General features: G+C 40.3%; 1 protein-coding gene across 2 annotated transcripts in view; it reads right to left on the reverse strand.

The window, feature by feature from the left end:
- The window catches only part of LOC5577292 (ankyrin-3), a 39,824-nt gene that overhangs the window by 13,708 nt on the left and 8,905 nt on the right, over nt 1–17,211 (reverse strand). For both annotated transcript variants that reach the window (XM_001656343.2, XM_021843477.1), the window contains exon 2: nt 12,444–13,198. In XM_001656343.2, the coding sequence (XP_001656393.1) occupies nt 12,444–12,620 (177 nt within the window). In that variant the 5' untranslated portion in view covers nt 12,621–13,198. The remainder of the gene's footprint in view (nt 1–12,443; nt 13,199–17,211) is intronic.

Below are 17,211 nucleotides of genomic sequence, written 5' to 3' on the forward strand. Positions count from 1 at the left end.
TGACGTTCCCCAGAAACCCATTCCCCAGAATGGGACATTTCCCAGAAAACTATTCCCCAGAATCGTTTTTACACGTTTTTAAAGAAAGGAACCAAATTTATTTGGTTATTTAGTTTTTTGACGTTAACTACGTCTTACGGCAATATACTGAGTGTCAAGTAAAAATCTAAAATAATGCGACCGTTACGAAATTATGTAAGATTTTGAGTACTAATAATTCAGCCATTTACCGGTAGATTTTCAATACTTTCCCACCAATCGGTCGGAAATTTATACAACATTTTACTCAAATTAAGAAAACTTTTGATTTTTGACGATAGACTTGTGAAATTGTGAAAATGTCGACCCCTTTCTTACGCAACCAAACACGTGGGTTGGGAAGCAAACTATAAAAGCAGACCAATTTCTGCTTCTTCGCTCATTCTTCTTTTGACCTAAGATAAGATCGGACAACTGGCTTTTTTTAGTTGTTCTTCTTTTCATCCATGAGCCAGTTTGAAATTTCCCACCCTAGCATGTTACGCTAAACATAGATGCCATTCATGTGGAAGACGGTACACCATTTCATTAAAAAAAATGATGATTCGGATGCAATTTACTGTCCCGTACACAATTAAAAGCTTTGCACTTAAGGTCCAAGTAAAAATAGAGCAAATGTCAAAAGTGAAAAAGCAGTTTTCACGGTTAAAATCGACAAATCGAAAAAAAATAAAAACACACAGCTCTTTTATTTCCAAAATAAAAAGGCTGTGTGTTTTTATTTTTTTCGATTTGTTGATTTTAAGGATGAAAACTGCTTTTTCATTTTTGATATTCGCTTAATTTTTACTTGCACCTTAATTTCTTATATTTTCAAGCTGATTTTGCTTCACTATTTTCTTTGATGCACATCAGTCGGCTAGTTGACACGAACTATTATGAACACCCTCAAATAATAACAACCTATCAAGGTAATCCGGCAACACAGGCAAAACAAACGCGTCCGATGGTAATTTTCTACACGCAGCCCTACACTCGGAGACATCAAAATCAACCAATCAGCGACTGGATCACAAACTGGATTAAATTCTATACCCAGTTGTCCGATCTTTATCTTAGCATACAACCGTTGATTCAATTTATGCCCGCAAGGATAGAGCAAGGAATGTTTATGTTTTCTTCCACAACAGATTCAGTTTAAACATCTACAAATTCACGAAAAATCACAGTTTTCACTGAATAGAACAGCGACATAACATAACCACGAGATCTAATCTAATGTAATCTAATCTAATCTAAACTAAGCGCTTGCACAGCCAATATTGAAGAGCATCCTGGAAATACTGGAATTTCTTCTAGTATTTTCTTGTCAGCATTAATATTTGCAGCATATCAGTGATATGATACAAATACTAAAATGGCCAGGCCCACTGTGCAGACTTGGTTTGGAAGATAACTCAAAAGTCCACGGCGATCAGATTATCCACTTATGAATAATATGATAGACGTAGAATTTTGAATCTCATTAAGGAAGAAACGGGGACAACCGTACCAACCGTCTCATTTCAGGGGGAAAGTTTAAATCGTTGGGAGTGGCGTTGCTAAGAAATTAAATGCACGCTCCATTGTTGCTCTTTTTCCAGGGATGGGACACAGGTATTTCTTCCTTATGTCCTGGCTCGGAAGCCTAGGCTAAAGCGCCGTTACTCGCTCTCTGCAACGAGAAGAAAACATTCAGGTTAAGCCCCCCCCCTTTATTAACTTTTATAAACGTTTCAAACCATAACAATATTCGCAAATCGTAGATTAAATTACGGTGATTGGAACAACCTCATTATTAATTGTGACAACATCAACTGCTCGATGTTTAGTCAGACCGGATCGAATTTTAATTACAAAAAAAATCTAAAAAATATATGAAAAAGCTTATATAGTCAGATTTGCAACGTGCAAACCACACCAATGAAACCTTTTGAATGATAGGAGTATAAATATGAAAGATCTCACCAAATTAGAAATAGTCAAATGGCTGTATGCGACTCAGCAACCAGGACCTCGAGGACCTCGAAAGACCAATCGACTTGAAAAATCAGGTTAATCACTTCCAGATTAAAAGTCATTGTCAGTTGTAGATACAGCTTTATAACTCCAAATTTTCAATAACCTCACGCACTCGCTGTTAACTCATGATGGTTTTGAACTATGTGATCAATTGCACTTCTGACCAACTTGCGGCACTAACAAAAAACTTACAACATACAAATTTCTTTTCTACATGCACTCCGCACTTTTTGTAAAATACAAATGGATGGATCATTAAATCGCACTAATCGAAACAAAGAATTAAATTTTATATAACTCTACACTTGAATCAGCCGTTTAGAAAATTTACTCGGAGCGATCAAAACGCGACACAAAATTCCGACATAACATAATCGGCGGAATCGCTAGACACCATCGAATCGTGGATGACTGGAGTCAAGCTGCAGTTGGCTCATCATAAAACGGAGGTGGTGCTGGTCAGCAACTGCAAGGCGGTACAGCAGTTGGAAATCAACGTCGGAGGGCACGCAATCCCATCGAAGCGCTCTCTAAAGCATCTCGGAGTAATGGTCGACGACAGGCTAAACTTCAACAGCCACGTAGACTATGCCTGCGAAAAGGCAGCGAAAGCTGCTAACACCGTAGCCAGGATCATGCCCAACATTGGAGGACCAAGAAGCAGCACGAGGCGTCTTCTAGCGACCGTATCATCGTCTATACTGAGGTATGGAGTCCCGGCTTGGGCTGCAGCGTTGGGAACCAAACGTAATTGAGATAAGCTGGCAGGTACGTTCCGGCTCATGGCTATACGGGTTGCGAGTGCCTACCGCACTATATCATCAGAGGCAGTGTGCGTTATCGCCGGAATGATCCCCATCTGCATCACTCTGGCTGAGGACATCGCATGTTACCAGCAAAGGGACACCAGGAATGTGAGGAATACCATTAGGTTGGACACAATGGCCAGGTGGCAGCAGGAGTGGGATAACTCGGAGAAAGGAAGGTGGACCCACAGGCTCATTCCTAACGTGTCGGTGTGAACGACCAGAAAACATGGAGAAGTTAACTTCTTCCTGACCCAGTTTTTATCAGGCCATGGATGCTTCCGGAAATATCTGCACAGATTCGGACACGCAGAATCTCCACATTGTCCGGCCTGTCCAAATATCGAGGAGACACCGGAGCACGTTATATTCGACTGCCCTCGATTCACGAATATACGAGGCGAGATGCTGCCAGAAACCGCAAACGTCCTAAATCCGGACAACATCGTGCAGAACATGTGCCAGCATGAAAGCACCTGGAATGCGGTGAACAGGGGAATAACGGCGATTATGTCGTTGCTGCAAAGGAGATGACGTGAAGACCAGAGAGCTCCGGGTCGCGATCGGAGTAGGCCAGATCCTCCGTCGGGGACTAGACCGAGTAGAGCGGGCGTAGCGTAGTATCGGTTAATAGTCGTCCGGGCGCCTGCAAACCGGAAGCCATCCTCCAACCGGAATTGCAGAACCGACCCTGGCACTTAGCCAACCAACGTCGAGTCGGAGTAGGCTGAGTCCACCGCCGGGGTCCAGCTGAGTAATTCACGAAATAGCACCGGCAAATGGTCGTCGGGGCGCCTGTGAACCGGAATCGCAGGACCGACCTCGGCATCTGCCCGGCCAGCTTCGGAGTAGGCTAAGTCCACCGCCGGGGACTAGTTGAGTAGATCGCGTTGTTGCACCGGCAAATGATCGTCGGGGCGCCTGTGAACCGGAAGCTTCCCTCCACCGGAATCGCAGGACCGACCTCGGCATCTGCCCGGATAGCATCGGTTCGGGAGATCTTCCGCCGCCGGGGAAATCTTCGTCGGAGTAGGATAGATCCACCGCCGGGGACTACTCTGAGTAGTACGTAGCGTATCACCGGCTTGAGTCGTCGGAGCGCCAGTGTACCGGAAGCCATCCTCCAACCGGAATCGCTGGACCGACTTCGGCACTCCACCGGCCAGTATCGAATCATGAAGAAGCGCGTAGCCGGGGTAGGCTAGCTCCACCGTCGGGGACTAAGCCGAGTAGCTTCGATCGTCACAAACCAGTTTTGGGTCGTCTGGGCGCCAGTGAACCGGAAGTCATCCTCCAACCGGAATCGCTGGAGCGACCTCGGCATCCAACTAGTCAACAAGGAGAGCTCGAACAGCAGCAGCGGAGAACGAGTCGTCGTAGAGCAACGAAGTGCACATGAGCGTCCAGTAGAAGATCAACAGAGCTCTGACGCGAGGCCAGCTCAAGGGAAGTATGCGTCGTCGCACAGAAAGCTGTCCAAAGTCCCGGCGAGATGTTCAACCGCCAATTGGGCAAAACGCTCCAACAGCGAACTAGCAGAACAGTTAGAGGCTGATATTGAAGAAGTGCATGAGCACAGCCCTCCCCGATGAAGTTGCCTGATGTAGTTCCGGGGGGGATCGAGGCACAGGAGCAGTAGGAAAAGTTTTTTAGTGGTTAAGCACGCCTAACGTGAGTCCCACACCGTGCCAATACACAACAGGCCTGGCTTTTGAAGCTTTTTTGTACCCCACTATAAAAAAAAATATGACTAAAAACTAAGGTAAATGAAATAATATTGAATCTTTACTTTGTCAAAACAAACTTTATAGATGTACAGAACAGAATGTACACTGGAAATTAAAATTCACACTGTTACGAACGACTTGCTCAGGGTAAATACATCTTTTATCTACGATATTTTACTTTATTGACAGGAAATAGTAATCACCCTGTATATTATGGCTTATTTTTGAAGCTATCCGAAACGCTCGAGATTTGAATATCTTCTTCTTATTGTTTATGAAAGACGTCGCAAAATTTTCAATTTAAAAATAGTTTGGCGATACTCTATCGATATATTTATAATTACCCATTTTATGGTACATGAATTAATTGGAAAACATACTTGAACGAAAAAATGCGCTATGGAATGTTCTGTTAAAATTTCTTAAGGATTCTTGGTGTAATTCTTGGAGAAATTAAAAAAAAATGCTGGAAGAACTAATAGAGATATCTTTGAAGAAATTCCTGGTGGGAACCAAACACATTGGGGAAATTCCTGAAGAGGTTCTTGCAGGAAAGCGTTAAGAAAAAACAAATGTTCAAGAGCACAAATCTGAAGAACCGAAAACCCGTTTGTGCTGAAAAGTTAATCGATTGGTCATCACCAGCTAGTGACCAATCGATTAAGTTTTCAGCTTAAACGGATGTTTGGTTCTACAGATTTGTGCTCTTGAAAATAAGAGGCTTGGCTTCGATTCATCTTCACCTTAAGGTATTCCAAGACAAATCCCTGGATATACTATTAGAAGAATTCATGAAGAAATCTCAGTATGTACCTTTGGGAGAATCTCTAGAAGGATTTCCGATTAAACCTTGGAGAATACCACGGATTTTTTTTTTCACAATCCTTTCAAAAATTTGTGTAAGAGTCTTTGTTGAATTTCAAAAGCCATTCCTTAAAAATGTCTTAGATCCTTTTTTGCAATAGCACAAAACTTTTCTGCTGAATTATCATCGGCGTATGGCACGCCGTTGATATCTTATTCAGCGCCGGGGTGACGTAAAATGAATCGGCTGCGTGTCGGCGCATAAGTCTAGGTCAGACTTCGTTCTTAGTATGAGAATTCAGATAAGAAAATGTAGTGTGTATTTTTCTGTAAACATAAGTTTACGCCTGATTTAGGCTCTGCCTGTCATACAAGTATCGATATTTTATGTTTCGTCAAGCAAACTTTTGCCACACACTAGATTTGAACTCTTGCCTATCGATGGGCTTAAGGTTCGTTTAAGACAATCAATTTTAAAACTGTTACAACTAAAAATATGTAGATATTTTGACAAAAGTTTGTTCAGCAAATTTGTAGCCTGTTTGTGGTATTTATTTCTTTTCAAGTGTTTTTCAGGAAATAATAATCCTTTCACTACAGTTGAACGTTTGCCTCACCTCATTATTTTTCATTTCAATTTTATTGTTGAGCATCTTAGTCACTGCAACCATTTGTTGAGTTGAGAGTATCCTAAGCTTATTTGTATTTTTTTACAGTATAATTCTTCTTCTTCTTCTTGGCATTTACGTCCCCACTGGGACAAAGCCTGCTTCTCAGCTTAGTGTTCTTATGAGCACTTCCACAGTTATTAACTGAGAGCTTTCTTTGCCAAAGTTGCCATTTTAGCATTAGTACATCGTGTGGCAGATACGATGATACTTTATGCCCAGATAAGTCAAGGAAATTTCATTACGAAAAGATCCTGGACCGACCGGGAATTTAACCCAGACACCTTCAGCATGGCTTTGCTTTGTAGCCGCGGACTCTAACCACTCGGATAAGGAAAGCCCCTTACAGTATAATAACAGTTTGAATCAATCCTATAATCCTTTCGCTTCTGTAGAGAAGATTAAAGGCTGAGGAGGAGAGCGTACAACGAAATATATATACAACCCCACTGGTTCTAATAATCGCGCAAAATCAATTTTAATACTTATGACGTACTATCCACCGCAGGATGATCATCTCAATTTGATCTGATTGCAGTGGCACCCTTGAACGAATCGTGTAAACTACAAGATTCCAGTTCCTATAACACACCTCCGCTACGTCAATCAATAATTGCCGACAACCCGAACAACAATAACAATCATATCATCTATCTATGATCATCTCCCTCATGTATATATTTGAAACGTAAGCTTCGCGAAACCCGGGAACCGAAACATTCGAGTGCAAACACATGTTCTAGGTTTATTTACTAGGGTGGCGCTCTCGATTAGTTTGAATTAGTCGAATGTATTGCATGTGCGCCGTTGAACCAACCTGGTCATCGAAGAAATCAAGTAACACACACAGTTTGATCAAAAAATTCCAACGATGTGATCAGCTGGACTAAAGCTGCATGATCCATGTCGCACTGCCTAGTGTATGACGTCAAAGTGCGAGCAGTTTTTTTTTATAATTCTTTATTAGTATTATTCCACACATTACATTCATTTCTTATATCTAGGTGTTCTCAGTTGGGCAACACTATCATCCCAATTTGGTAAAACAAAATTAGGCTTTTATTAGCATTTTGTTACCAACATATTACATTTCATTTGTCGTATCAGTTAAGATTTTTTACAGGTGAGTTGTTTGCATCTGCTTATAAGGGGAAAAAACGCATTCAATTTACTTAACCTAACTTTACCTAAATATATAACGCATTGATTGTGACAATAGAAGATTGCAACGATTTTTGTCTAAAATTATTGATTTTTTGCCATTTGTTCTATATTGGATATCCTATGTAACTCATTTGTACTATACAAGGGAGGAAGCCTCAGAATCATTTTCAAATTTTATTTTGAATCTTCTGCTATTACAACAGCTAGTCCATGTTGGTACAGCATACAACATGGCTGGCCTGAAAATTTGATTGAAGATCAAAAGCTTGTTCTTAAGACAAAGTTTCGAATTTCTGTTAATAAGTGGATACAGACATTTTATATATTTGTTACATTTGACTTGAATGCCCTCAATATGATTTTTGAAGGTTAAGTTTATATCTAGCATGAGCCCTAGATACTTAACTTCATCTGACCATTCTATTGGAACCCCTCTCATTGTGACAACATGTTTACTTGAAGGTTTCAATTAAAGTGCTTTTGGTTTATGTAAGAATATTAAAAGTTGAGTTTTGAAAACATTAAGAGAAATCTTTCATTTGTGCAAGAATGAAGAAAAAATATCAAAACTTTTTTGTAATCTACTACAGATGACACGCAGGCTTCGTCCTTTGGCGGAAAGGCCTGTGCCATCCACAGGCAAAGATTTTTGACATTCCATTTGATTTTGGTAACTCAGGTAAGTCAGATGTGATAATATTATTGTATATTGTATAATATTGGTCCCAAAATGCTGCCTTGAGGAACACCAGCGCTTACAGGAAGTGTTCCAGACTTGGAGTTCTGATAATCAACCTGAAGTGTTCGATTTGACAGATAATTTTGGATTATTTTAACAATGTTTGTTGAAAGTTTATTTCTATTTTACGTTCAAGCCTTCGTGTTAAACACTGTTGAATGCTTTTTCTATGCCTAGAAGAGCAAGACCAGTAAAATAGCCTTCAGATTTGTTGGAACGGATCAAATTTGTTACACGTAAAAGTTGATGAGTGGTCTAATGTCAATGGCGGAACTGTTTACTAGCATTCGCATTAAGCAATTCGCACAAATTCGTAGGTGGTACAGTTCTAGACCGTTGTATGAGGGTTGCCTTCTTCCCGTCCGTAACCAAAGTTAAAGATTTGGGACGAACCCTTGACTCTTAGACAAGATTGACGTATCCTCCAACAGTCGAGAGCTGTCCTGGCCACGTCCTTGCGAATGCTGAGGAGCGGAAAGGAATGATAAATTGAACACCTACTTAAGAAAGATGCAGAGAACTCTACGACCTTTCATAGGTGTTACGGGATATTGTCGAATGTTAATGGGATGGGAAAGGCCCTAGGATACGTTTGGTAGACGTTCTGGCACATATAAATAATATAATTCCATCATCGCCAGGGGCTCAAATTTTTAAAAACGTTTTCTTGATTGAGAATATTTTCGAAGTCCTGAGTAACTTGATTTTCTATTGGATTAGTAATTCCTAAATTCAATTTGTGCGCACTTTCAAACTGCATAGCAAGTTTTTGAGCTTTTTCGCAATTATTTAGTAATAATTTGTTTTCTTCTTTCAATGCCGGTATTGGCTTCTGAGGTTTTTTTTTCAAAATTTTAGATAATTTCCAAAAGAGCATAGAGCCAGGGTCCAATTGAGACATTTTATTTTCAAAATTTGTGTTTCTTAATTGTGCAAACGTTTCTTGATTTCTTTCTGCAAACCCTACCATATACTTTTCATAGCAGGATCGCGAGTGCGTTAATTGCCTTCTCCTCACGTTTTTAAGATGGATCAAGAGTTTAAGATCATCGTCTATAATCACGTATTCAAATTTTACTTCACATTTTGGTATTGCAACGCCTCTTGTTTCAACAATGGCATTTGTTAAAGTTTCGAGAGCATCGTCAATATCCTGATTACTATCGATTATGTTTCATATATGTGCCAGTCGACTCGAAAATAATTAAAAGTGCAGCTGATAGGATTGAGAATCGCTTCGAGATATTGAAATGTAACAAGGACATGATCAGAATCAAAACCATCATGAGTAATCAGTTGGCTACAAAGGTTACTAGAGTCGGTTAAGACCGAATTAAACGTACGTAAAAGGGTTTCTAGAAGAGGAAAAACAAGTAGGACTATCAGGGTATTGAATTGAGAAATATCCTGAAGAGCACTCGTTAAATAAAACTCTGCCGTTGGAATTAATTTGCAAACTATTCCATGAACTATGTTTGGCGTTAAAGTCACCAATAACAAAAAAATGACTTATTGTGAGTCAATTTCCGCAAGTCATTTTGAAGCAAATTAACCTGCTGCACAGTGCATTGAAAAGGCAAATAGGCAGCTATAAGCTGTGTTTCAACAGAAAGAACCAAAGTGTCAAATGACGATAACAGTTGATGTTTTATACGCCTATGAATGATGATTGTAACTCCCCCACATGCCCCACCAAGTCGATCATTACGATAAACAAAAAAAAGTTTGGATTAAACAGCTCGTTCTTCTTACCATTCAAAAAACGAACATTCCACTTTAAAATATTTAAATAATTATTTGGATCCATTAGAAAAAAAAACAGAGGCCTTCCTTAGCCGAGTAGTTAGAGTCCGCGGCTACAAATCAGAGCCATGCTGAAGGTATCTGGGTTCGATTCCCGGGTGGTCCAGGATTTTTTCGTAATGGAAATTTCCTTGCCTTTCCTAGGAATGAAGTATCATCGTACCTGCCACACGATATACAAATGCGTAAATGGCAAGTTTGGTAAAGAAAGCTCTCAATTAATAACTGTGGAAGTGTTCATTGAACACTAAGCTGAGAAGCAGGCTCTGTTCCAGTGAGGACGTAATGCCAAGAAGAAGAAGAAGAAGAAGAAGAAGAAGAAAAAACGTAATCCAATAACAATTTGATTGATAAATTTTACACCAACTTAGACTGCTTCAGTCATAATGGAGGTTTTGAACATTGCATCAATCATTTTATTCAATTGTTCAGTTGGAAAAAATAAAAATCAGAGGGAGACATATCACTTGAAGTGTGTACCTTATCTGATGATTTCCGTTAGAATTTTCGGTAGACGAAGAGGCGAAGTAGAAGCTTCATGTGGCGGCATGGTTCTTTCCATTTGATTTGAAACAATTAGAATGGTTACTCGTGGTATGAAAAGGGGAGGAATTCAAATTACCTGCTACGATATCGGCATAGGATAGGGTAGATCCATTCGCAATTAAAAGATTCGAACGGCTACTCGACGGAATAAAATTAGTTTATAAATGAGCATAATTATAATCCTCCTGATCGGTATGATTCCTATTCAAGCGATCGTTAACTGAAAAATGGACATTATTCAATACTCTACCAGGGGAATTCCGGCAATGACCGTCATCGTAACGGACATTACCGTTCATCAGCCTGGCACGAAGCTCGACGACTTGCCTACGCGAAGGGCAAGCCCAAAAATTAGACTCATGATTGCCCCCGCAATTTGCGCATATGAACTTATCGGTATCTTCCTTCACTGCACTGAGTATGGTTCTGGAAATTTCCTCCAGGTTTCTGGAAATGTTCCCATGTCACACGGACATCGAACATAAGTTTTGCTTTTTCTAAAGCTGTAATATTATTTAGTTCTGTTTTGTTAAAGTGAACTAAATAATATTCTTGAGAAAGCTTTTTCCGAACAATGCCAGATTGGGTTCTCTCTTTCATGATGATTACTTGGACTGGGGAAAATCCAAGTAAATCATTTATTCCATTTTTGGTCTCTTCAGGTGACTAATAGTCACTTGAGAGACCTTTCAAGACGACTTTGAACAATCGTTCAGTTTTGTCGTCATAAGTGAAAAATTTGTGCTTCTTCTCTTCAAGATGATTGAGAAGAAATTCGCGATCTTTAAGAGTTTCCGGCAAAACTCGACAGTCTCCTTTCTTTGCGATTTGGAAGGAAACCTTGATTCCCCTAATGGAGTTCAAGATCTCCTGCCTAAATCCTCCAAATTCGGAACAACTGACCACGATAGGCGGCATTCTTTGTTTCCTCACTTGATTCAAAGAGCCTGGGCTATAGGCTGCTTTGATTTGGTGTTCGGAAAATTTGTCTAAAGCATCGAACTGATTGTCCATTTCGATGTAATTATCACCATTAACCATTTCATCCTTAGAAGAAAACGCGCACTCCGCAGACACGACCTTTCTTCCATTTTTGCCAAGTTTAGTGACAGTTTGAAATCCCGCCTTTTTGGAAGGAAGTTGTGAATTTAGTTGCAACCATGTTTGGTGCATAAACGAAAGAAGACGTGACCTTCTAAGAGGTTTTTCCCAAGACGGTGTCCATAAAAGATTACTTACCATCGCTAGCTTTCACTAACGGGTCCAACGAAAAAATTGAAGGCACGGGTCCTAACAAAGATCGTAAAGGGATCGATAGTAGAAAAATAATACTGACAAAAAAAAAACTGTTTTTGTAGCACTGAAAAGTACTGTTCATGAAACACTGAGAAGTTATTGCTTTATGTAGTTTTTAAAAACTTCCAAGAGTAGAGAGAATTTGTGTACGCACAGCACGAAGGTACGATGCGCACTGAAGTGAGGGCATATCTCAATAACGGTGCGGGCCACGTCCTCACGGTCATCAGGGAAGGGATGCAATGTTAGTTAGACAACCATTGCTACTACTCAAGTAACCACAAGCATTAATTCATTACCCTTATTTGACTGTATTTCTAAATTTGTCATGCAGCAATGCTTTTTAGCAACATATGTCATGCAATGGCACATTAAAGCAACGTTATGAATACTGCAAAGCAGAATGATATAGTCAAACATCAACATTCTATAATGATGAAGTTTGAAAGAACCATTCGGGGCAATACGGGCAATTTTTTCGAACATCATTTATTTCTTTTTTTTTTAGTTTTGAACACTGACTTATAACATATGTATTGCCTATTTCCAGCTTTAGGGTTGCATGTTATTTAATTTAATCTAACGCATTTATCCAAACTCCTAACAATCCAATCGGTCTGAAAAATTTATTCGCCCTTTACGACCCATCAGAACTATGAACCAAATCCTCTGACTTTCCATGTTTTTTTCAGGTAGTCGACACCCTGGATTTCTGAAAGATTCTCACGAAGAAAAATTGTTCATCTAATCCATTTTGCACAATTGATTTGAGAAAACTAATGATAATATAGGTATTATAATGGAAGGGCAAATGCTTGCAAGTCGCGAACAAGTCACCAATTACACTTACCTTCGGTATTTGCAGCAATAGCGGTTCCAACCGCTGAATAGAAATCTTTGGGTTTGCCCTGAGTGCATCGAAAATTGTGTTCACTTTATCAACCGTTGTCTCGGACACTTTGTGGCCATCCCGATTGGACAGCAGTGCGCTTCCGGACCGAAACACTTGACTCACTGATCCCCCCATATCGCCGGCTTCGGGAAGAAATCACGTTTTATTCTTTCACCTCCGCCTCCACTAGTTGTCGTCTCTTCCCTGACGATTGTCAACGCAATCACTCTGACCACGGCGCTGTTCACAGACTAGCCAGATATTCTACGACCATTTCGAATTACGACCGCCGCGTAGAAGCTTCAGCAGCTTCATGGAACCGTTCGGGTTTTGAATGGAACACGAAATCGAAACAAACACACTCCGGTCCGGCCGAATGGTATCGCGTGGCTTTTACAAACGATTGGCTGTTATCACCTCACGTAGCCCTTTAACTAGGCGCAGTTCTCAATTGCAGCTGTTGCTCTGACGAACTAAGAATGACGAATGAGCAGCGGACCTGTTTCGCCTCCCACAGGTTCGATCCAGAATGCAAATCCAACTATCAGTTTCTATGCCGCAGCAGCAGCAGCAGCAGCAACTACAACTCCCTATAGATGCTAGTGACGCACGTTCAACCACTACTATCACCTAGGAGGTGCAACCGAATGAATACGGCCGGTACTATGTTTAGACGCATCAGCAGGACCGCAGTTTCAGCTTTGCGCCCAGACCTACGGAAGATAGAACAAAAAAGTGCATAATGAGATTGTGATATAATCAAATAGATAATCTGCGCACCGTCAATACGTATTGATTGCGGTGGTTTGTTGTATGAGAACGTTTTTTTTTTGTATCAGTTGGGCATTCAAATTGGGGTTGTTCGGTGGCCACTAAAGTGGTGATACACGCCTTGTCCCAGTTTTTATTTGGGTCGTCTGAAGACTGTGTGAGGCTTGTCACACCCTTCGTAACTGCATTATTTATTGCAGCGTGTATAAATCCCAAGAGAAGCCTTTTTAAGTTGTAAAAATTGTAACTAAAACAAACATATTTTTCTAGACTTTAATGGGCAACCTATCAGTTAAACCCAAATCAATGTTGCTGAACGCAGTACAATTTTCCCACGCTTCTATCAGTCACCACACAGGCTCCAAATGCCAGGTGGTTATTATTTCGATTTGCGTTTTGCTATGTTGAATTTAACCACGTCGCATTCTATCTCTCTGATGTAAAAGCAGTGGACATTATAATACAAAAATCCTTCTTTTCGTATCCAGTTTGATTCAAACCGAAGATCAATTTTGATTGATAGGTGATTTTAGTGACGCTATCACATTTTTTATGAAAGTCTTTTTAAGTTTTAAGAGCATTCCCTTTTTGCACAAGCAAGGTGTTTACTTAGCCTCGTGGTAACGTCTGTGGCTAAAAAACGAAGCCACGCGGAAGGTGTCAGGGCTCGATTCTCAGTCGGACCATGATTATTACTTAGTAATAGAGATTTCATTGACTTTTTGGCCTACAATACAAGATGGTGAGTCGACATCCTGGGGAGAACGTCAGACATAGTTCTGGTCCTCATGTGAAGAAGAGGGTTCAGAGGCCACTAACATCAACTTAAGTAAGAACAGGGTTTGCCAACGCCTAGACCACGGCAGGCATTGGCCGCTCCAGTGCAACATGTGAGGCAATTGATGGCCCGGGACTTATCGAGGCCATGGATCGTAATAGGGAGTACCTCCCAAAAGGCAGGTGGCTGCTTAGCAAGTCGATTTTAAGAGATGGATTGTTAGGGGAAGTGGTGGTAAAATGAACACCGTGCCTTTTACCGAGAAAAAACAAATTTCGACGATTTAGAGCATAAATCTGAGTGTTCGAGTGGATACGCAGGTCAATTGAAGGGAAAATATCAACGAAAACTAAGATTTTAGAAAACTTACTTTAGAAACCACGTTTGAAAATTAGAACTGACGTAATTTTTAGCTCGGAAGACTTGAGGTTTTTCAGTGAGGTGAATTCCGTTATGATATGATGTCAAATCTGACGCACTATATTCCTTATTTGACGCACTAAAAAATAATGGCTCAAGTTTAAAATATACAAGAGTTTTAGTATTCAATAGTTCAGTTAATTAAAAGCGCTTTAGGGTGAACATAAAACTTTTGGAAGAAGTTGTCAATGACGTCATCCGGTAGTACTTTTGCTGTGCGTTTAGTTTAATTGTAGAAAATAAAACCGGCGATTGAGTTTAATCCATAGTCAAGCATTATTGTTTAGTTTAATGTATTTTCGTCGTGATATCAAACAAGAGAAAGGTTTGAAAACTACGTTGCGCTGGATGGGGAAGAAAGTTGCAAAAAATGAGCAAAAATAGGTCGAAAACTAGAACGAAAACAACCGGTTCCAAAAATGACCGTTTGAGAATCTTCATTACTTATACCACGTGAACTACGCCTACTTGTCCCATGTTCTATGTAAATTTTGTGGACCGTGGGACAAATATGCGTAGAACGAACGGCAGTATGGGCTTCGAAAATGATCGAGAACCATATATGGGGTCATCCATTAAGTACGTCATATTTTAGGGGGAAGGAGGTGTTCTGCAATGTGTGACCGATCTTACAATTTTTAAGGTTCCATATAAAAAGTTTGACGTAGGGGCAGGGTTGTTGTAGAACATGGTATGTTTTTGTGACACGTATCTCATGGACACTCCCTATTGTATAAATTGTACTAAACCAAACATTGAACCTACACCTCACCTGCTAACGTATTTATTGAAGCTTCATTAAAACATTAGGGGACGTCCATGAATCACGCCATTTTAAACCCCTCTCCACCTTGCCACATTTATTGTATGAAAAGTGCGAATATTTTGTATGAATCGTAGCGTTTCGATGAATCCCCTCCTCTCCACAAAAACGTGACGTAATCTATGGATGATTATTTACATGTGACTACATAAAGCATTGCGGTGTTCAGCGGACGGATTTATTGAATGCAAGCACCATAAACATTTATTTTCCTATTTTCAAACAACAAAACATGCTGAACAAAATAGCAAATAATAAGGAACATTGTGTGCCCAACTTGACGCACAAGATTTTCATACAAAAATTTGCCTTAAACCTTAAAAATAGAAAAAATTCGACGTCAATTAATGAATAAAAGAATACATATTACTGACTGTTGTTGATGATACTGCTGTAAAACAGCACAATATTTTCACGACAATAGACCATTTCCGTGAAAAAATTTTATTGGCTCATATGCTTTCTGTCAATTTACTGAACAAACTTTCCTAAGGAACCGATATGTTTTGGAACCTTTAACTGTAAGAAAACAATGAAAAACTTGCGGCACGTTAGTGCACCCCTCGGTCCCCTACAATTTGTTTCACCTCGAAAAATTGCAGACCCCTTTTTCCCCTATGGTTTTGCCACCACGTTGTGGTGAATTTACGATCAGCTGGCATGACCAGATGATTTTTGTTTATGTTTTCATTCATCATAATGGGATCCGTTGCGGTTTCGCTCTCTCTTTCCTTCACGGCTCCCGAAGTCTCCGTAATCACCGCGGAAACCACCTTCGCCGGTTTGGCCGGTTATGACCGCACCCGGCGAACACTACACGGTTCTGTAACGCAAGGATTGTAGTCGACAGATGCCTGATCTCTCTGCTTTGTGCCGACGAGGATTGAAGGGTTTGAATATGCCGGAAGATTCCCGCCTAGAGGCAGCAACAGCCGCTCAAAATTTACTTGCGCGGCTGTTACTGCCTCAAGGCGGAAATCTTCCGGATCAACAGCCAACAGATAGATTAAGGTATTTGTCGGCATGAATAGTAAAAAATAGCCTCTAATAGAACTAGCGGTACCGTAACTGCTGGGTGGATGAGAGATTTGTTGTTAGGGGGTGGTTTTGAATTTTGAATCTGTGGAGGAAAATATATTTTTTGCAATTTCTCATCGTAATAGGCTGTTTTTCATCACGCCAATCTGTCATGAAACGGCCTACTTTCCTACACTGAAGTATGCAGTGCGGGAATAGTCATTACGCAACTGAAACCAGTGCTGTAATGATTCATTACGCAACGCTTTCTCATTACGCAACTGTTTTGAGTTACGTAATGAATCATTACACAACATTTTTTTAGAAATTGTAAAATGATAGGGAATGCATTCCGATATAATTTCTGATACCCTCAAGTGGTCTTCTACGAAATTGCAAAAAATGTTGTACGTAACTCGTTGCAGAACTCGATTTTTACAGCACTCGTCGTAATTATCCTACTCGGCAAGCCTCGTAGGATAAATTTACGACTCGTGCTGTAAAAATCATCATTCTGCAACTTGTTCCGTAAACTACTATTCCTAAAGGAAGACTTGAATCGGGTTGGAGTTGGAACGATTCAAAACGGGTTGCGCCAGTTCCAACCTGGTTTAAAAACGTTTGTTTGAGTAGGCGGCGCTCCTGTTTGGGGCGCCCTGACCGGGATCACGGTCAGTTTGAGCGCGCACCTGATTTGACGTTTGCAAATGTAAACAAGCATCCCAATGCAGGGGTGGAATCGAAAAATTGTTGCGAAATCACCACGCTGATACCCATAGGGTTGAACAAACTGTGCCGCATCCCGAATTATTTTTCAAATTGTGGTGAATATCCATGTTTTCAACAATTTGTAAGAAAATCAGGAGTGCATATGCACAAAATCTGAAAGCGTTAACATTCATTAAAAATGATTGTCT

This window comes from Aedes aegypti, chromosome 2 (genome assembly GCF_002204515.2).
Source record: "Aedes aegypti strain LVP_AGWG chromosome 2, AaegL5.0 Primary Assembly, whole genome shotgun sequence".
Taxonomy (NCBI): Eukaryota; Metazoa; Arthropoda; class Insecta; order Diptera; family Culicidae; genus Aedes; species Aedes aegypti.